We start from the raw sequence: 4,555 nt of genomic DNA on the forward strand, positions 1-4,555 counted from the left end.
GCCAATTTTCCAGGGTACGGGGTAAAGACTTAGGTAGAATTATAACGAAGTTCCATGGCAAAGCTTAAAGTGGTGTACGATGCTGGACGACGTGTATCAAAACTCGTTTAACAATATGAATCGGATCAGTTAAATCAAATACGTTGCTAAATTCATTGTAATGTCTACAGAGGCGGTAAAAGGAACTGTGTTCCTCGTAATTATTTCTAACGACGGGTAGTTTCAATGGAATGTATTGTCGCGTAACACGTGAAGGAACATTAATGTCAAGTTTACTAATCAATTGCTGTGAGTTAATTTCACCTTTCAAGAGTCTACTAATAAAAATTACATCAAACACTAAACGTCTTCGCTCCAGAGTGGGTAAATCTATCAATTTCAAGCGATTTACATAAGGAGGGAGATCCAGAGGATCAGTCCAACCTAAACCACGTAACGCAAAAAGTAGAAATCTCTTCTGAACCGATTCAACTCTATCAACATAGCATTGATAACTGGGAGACCAAACGACAGACGCATATTCCAGGATCGGACGGACAAGTGAGGTATAGATACGTTTCGAAAGGTAAGGATCATTAAATTCCCTCGACCATCTCTTAATGAAACCCAGTGTGGACATAGCCCTGGAGACAATTGACTCAACATGAGAATCAAACTTCAGTCTGCGATCAAATAACACACCTAAATCATTAAATATTTGAACGTCTTCCAATTTAACGTTGTCAATATAATATTCCGTCAATAAAGCATTGGACCGAAAGAAGGTCATCTTCTTGCATTTGCCGAAATTGAGACACATTCCATTAATGTCACACCAGCGAACAACCAGATCCAGATCTCCCTGTAAACGACAAGAGTCAACCGTCGTACTAATGGACGAAAATAATTTCACATCATCCGCATACATCAATATATTTGAATGATGGATGGCCGATGACAAATCGTCAAGATAAAGAGCGAACAGTACTGGTCCGATATGGCTTCCCCGAGGAACCCCAGATGTAACCGATATCTTACGAGATGTTCGACCCTTAAACATAACGCATTGAACCCTGTCAGACAAGTAGGATGAAATCCAGCATAGTAAAGCTGGAGGAAACCCTAGCGCAGATAACTTATACAACAATAGACGATGATTAACCTTATCAAAGGCCTTGCTGTAGTCAGTATAGACAACATCAACTTGATTACGCCTTGAGAATGCATCATAAAACCGTGTTGATACACCGAAAATATAGACCTTAATGAGTGAACGAGTCTATCAGTAACCAATCGTTCAAAAAGCTTCGGAATAGCACTTAGTTTGGCTATTCCCCTGTAATTCTCTATCTCCGTCCTATTTCCCTTCTTGTACAAGGGTATAATGTAGCTCTCCTTCCGTAACGTAGGAAAACAACCTGATGACAAAGAATAATTGAATAGATTCATCAGGGGAATGCACAACACGGATGCACAGTTCCTTAATACCGCTGAAGGAACTCCATCCGTGCCAGGGCTAAAATCTAATTTCAAGGAGCAAAGTGCACTTAACACCTCGTCAGACGTAAACCATATATTGGGAATCGTATCGAAAGTGCGAATCCTGTAAGGGTAATATACATCAACGGCCGAATACTCAACATAAGTCTTCTCAAAAAAATCAGCAAATAAGTTAGCAATTCCATGAACATCCGAACACTCCTTGTCCAAGTACCTAAGTGTATTTGGAAAACTCGTCACATTCCTCTTAGAGTTCACAAAGTTATAAAAACATCTCGGATTAGCATTAAGGTTAAATCTCATACGTTCCAAATATCTTTCATAACATTCCTTAGACTTCTCCTGATATAAGTAACGTGCATTAATATATCTCGTGTAATTCAAGTTCGAGTTGACACTTTTAAATCTTTTAAACAATCTGTTCTTTCGATTTCTCAGACTTCTTAATTCTTTGCTGAACCATGGCGGACCGGGTGTATAAGCGCTCATACGAGATATTGGCACTGCTTGACGGAAGCAATAATGAATCTCATCGTAGAATGACGATAAACAGCCCGAGAGGTCGCCGGTAAGTGGTGGCCAAATAACGCGAGACAATAAATCGTGAAGAATTGAGAAGTCAGTACGTTTAAAATCATATCGAAGACAGTCTTGACTAATAAGCTTATCCATCGATCCATTAACATTAAGAGATAATGCAAGGGTAGGATGGTATACATCCTCAGGTGTCACAAATGGATCAACACGAGAAACATTAATATCCGATACATTAGAAAATATGAGGTCCAAAAATCTTCCAAAATAATTCGTAACTGAGTTCAACTGTACGAGGCATAATTCAGAAATAACATCAAAAAAATCCTTAAATATTCCTAAATTGGTCGGTACAAGTGTATCATCCACGGAATTGAGCCAGCGTAAACTCGGTACGTTAAAATCGCCAAATACTAAAATTATGTCATCAGCTGTGAGTCCATAGTCAACCTGATAAGATCCAAGTGAGTCATATATATACCCATGTCAGAATTCGGTGGTATGTATGAGCATGTAATGAAAATGTTCAGTCGGGAGAGGTTCAAGCGTACAGAAATAAAATCAATATCATGGGGGACATTTAAATCCTGCAAATGTGATAAAAACGAGCTTCTCACGGCTATCAAGACACCACCACCCCTACGAGCTAACCGATCCTTTCTATAGACGTTAAATTCTGTACAAAATAATTCCAGATCGAAAATGTCTGGTTTTAGCCATGTCTCAGTGAATATAACAATATCAAACTCGCATGATAGACTGTTCAGGAATACTTGACGAAGTTTCGTATTAAGACCACGTACGTTTTGATACACAATACAAATATCATGATTTAGTTTTTTGAAGCCGTTACTAAATTAACAGGAATAGGACGGGTCGGAGCAACGTATATCGATGGAATCGAAGTACTCACATCACCAATACGCGTGGGAGGACACTGTGACAAAGGAGTCACAGCCCCATTTGAGGGACAGTCCTCGTTAACCACCATAGTTGACAAAGGGCCATTCAGGGAGAGATTCAAAACCTCAGTCTGAATCGGTAATTCATCAACAATTGGTGTAAATAGACCATTCAAGTCCGGAGTAGGGGGAAGACCCAGTAAAGGCGCTTCATCAGATATGACCATATTCCGGGGTGCAGGTCTCTTACGTTTGGGAGATGTAATACTATCAAATTTAAAATTCTTAAACATGTTCTCAAATTTGCGAAATCTTTCCAAAAGACTACAGAATTCCTTGTTAAATTCCGAAAACCCCCTTTTGGTCTCAATGAAAAACTTATAAAAGTCAATGTCCAATTGTCTGCACTTTAAACATGACCATCTGAGCCCATTCGAACGATCCACTATCTTGTCAAAATGTCTACCATTAAGTCCGCCACACTTTAAGTGAGCGTGACCCTCACACAGCCAACACGTTATAGAGCGCTCATGAATATTAGTGATATCACATTTCTCATAAAGACAATCCATGTTCGAGAAGATAGAAAGATATGATAATAACAAAACAAAAAAGAAGAACAAAAGGAAAACAATTTATATGTATATATAACAGTATAAAGTCAACTAAGGGTTAATATATTAGTATTTCCACTTGCGCCTAGAAGTATGCTTCGGAGTCCGAATGCCCAAATAAATCAAGACAATACCAAATAAACACATCGCTATTATAAGAAAGTGCCTAAAACTATGCTTTGAAAAATAAAATAATTACCAAATCCACAAATATGGAAATGAACGCAGTCCGCAAAACAAAAACAAAGTAACAAACAAGTCACCAAGGAAAGAAATCAAAACAAATGACAAAACAAAAAGACACTTGAGCAGGAATCCCTCGATAATTCCCACAAAAATAATCAACCGGAACCAATAACTCGAGTCAATTCGAAGATGTAATCACTCACTTGATTAAATGAACACTTTGAATCACTATAATAAAGTTCAAATATATGAAAAAACAATTGATTTAAAATCACTTGGAAGAATAGAAATATAAACACGACCGACCACCTTAAGGGTTGCCAAGGTATATGCGTGTCAAATTTGGTGGAAATCGGTTCAGATTTAGATATAGCTCCCATATATAGCTTTCGCCCGATTTACACTCATATGACCACAGAGGCCAATCTTTTACTCCGATTTAATTGAAATTTTGCACAGGGAGTAGAATGAGCATTGTAGCTATGCGTGCCAAATTTGGTTGAAATCGGTTCAGATTTAGATATAGCTCCCATATATAGCTTTCGCCCGATTTACACTCATATGACCACAGAGGCTAATTTTTTGCTCCGATTTAGTTGAAATTTTGCACAGGGAGTAGAATTAGCATTGTTGCTATGCGTGCCAAATTTGGTTGAAATCGGTTCAGATTTAGATATAGCTCCCATATATATGTTTTTCTGATTTCGACAAAAATGGTCAAAATAGCAACATTTTCCTTGTAAAATCGCCACTGCTTAGTCGAATATTTGAAAAAATGACTCTAATTTTCTTAAACTTCTAATACATATATATCGAGCGATAAATCATAAATAAACTTTT

At 37.8% G+C, this 4,555-nt stretch overlaps 1 protein-coding gene across 1 annotated transcript; it reads right to left on the reverse strand.

Moving 5' to 3' along the window:
• Positions 1–64: 64 nt before the first annotated feature.
• On the reverse strand, positions 65–3,487 carry LOC142224983 (uncharacterized). Its single transcript, XM_075294760.1, has 3 exons — positions 2,927–3,487; positions 1,468–2,301; positions 65–1,258 (listed from the first exon to the last, which is right to left on the reverse strand). The coding sequence occupies exons 1-3, from the start codon at positions 3,485–3,487 to the stop codon at positions 65–67; spliced, it is 2,589 nt and encodes an 862-aa protein (XP_075150875.1).
• Between the last annotated feature and the right edge of the window lie 1,068 nt (positions 3,488–4,555).

The sequence above is a fragment of the Haematobia irritans genome, chromosome 2, assembly GCF_050003625.1.
Source record: "Haematobia irritans isolate KBUSLIRL chromosome 2, ASM5000362v1, whole genome shotgun sequence".
Taxonomy (NCBI): Eukaryota; Metazoa; Arthropoda; class Insecta; order Diptera; family Muscidae; genus Haematobia; species Haematobia irritans.

Bases quoted from the DNA above. Each gene is read 5' to 3' on its own strand.
- LOC142224983 (XM_075294760.1), bottom strand. From the start codon at position 3,487: ATGGATTGTCTTTATGAGAAATGTGATATCACTAATATTCATGAGCGC. The intron at 2,302-2,926 runs GTGAGTACTTCG...TGCCTCGTACAG, and splicing joins CTCCCACGCGTATTGGTGAT to TTGAACTCAGTTACGAATTA. The intron at 1,259-1,467 runs GTATTAAGGAAC...GGTTACTGATAG, and splicing joins CGGATGGAGTTCCTTCAGCG to ACTCGTTCACTCATTAAGGT.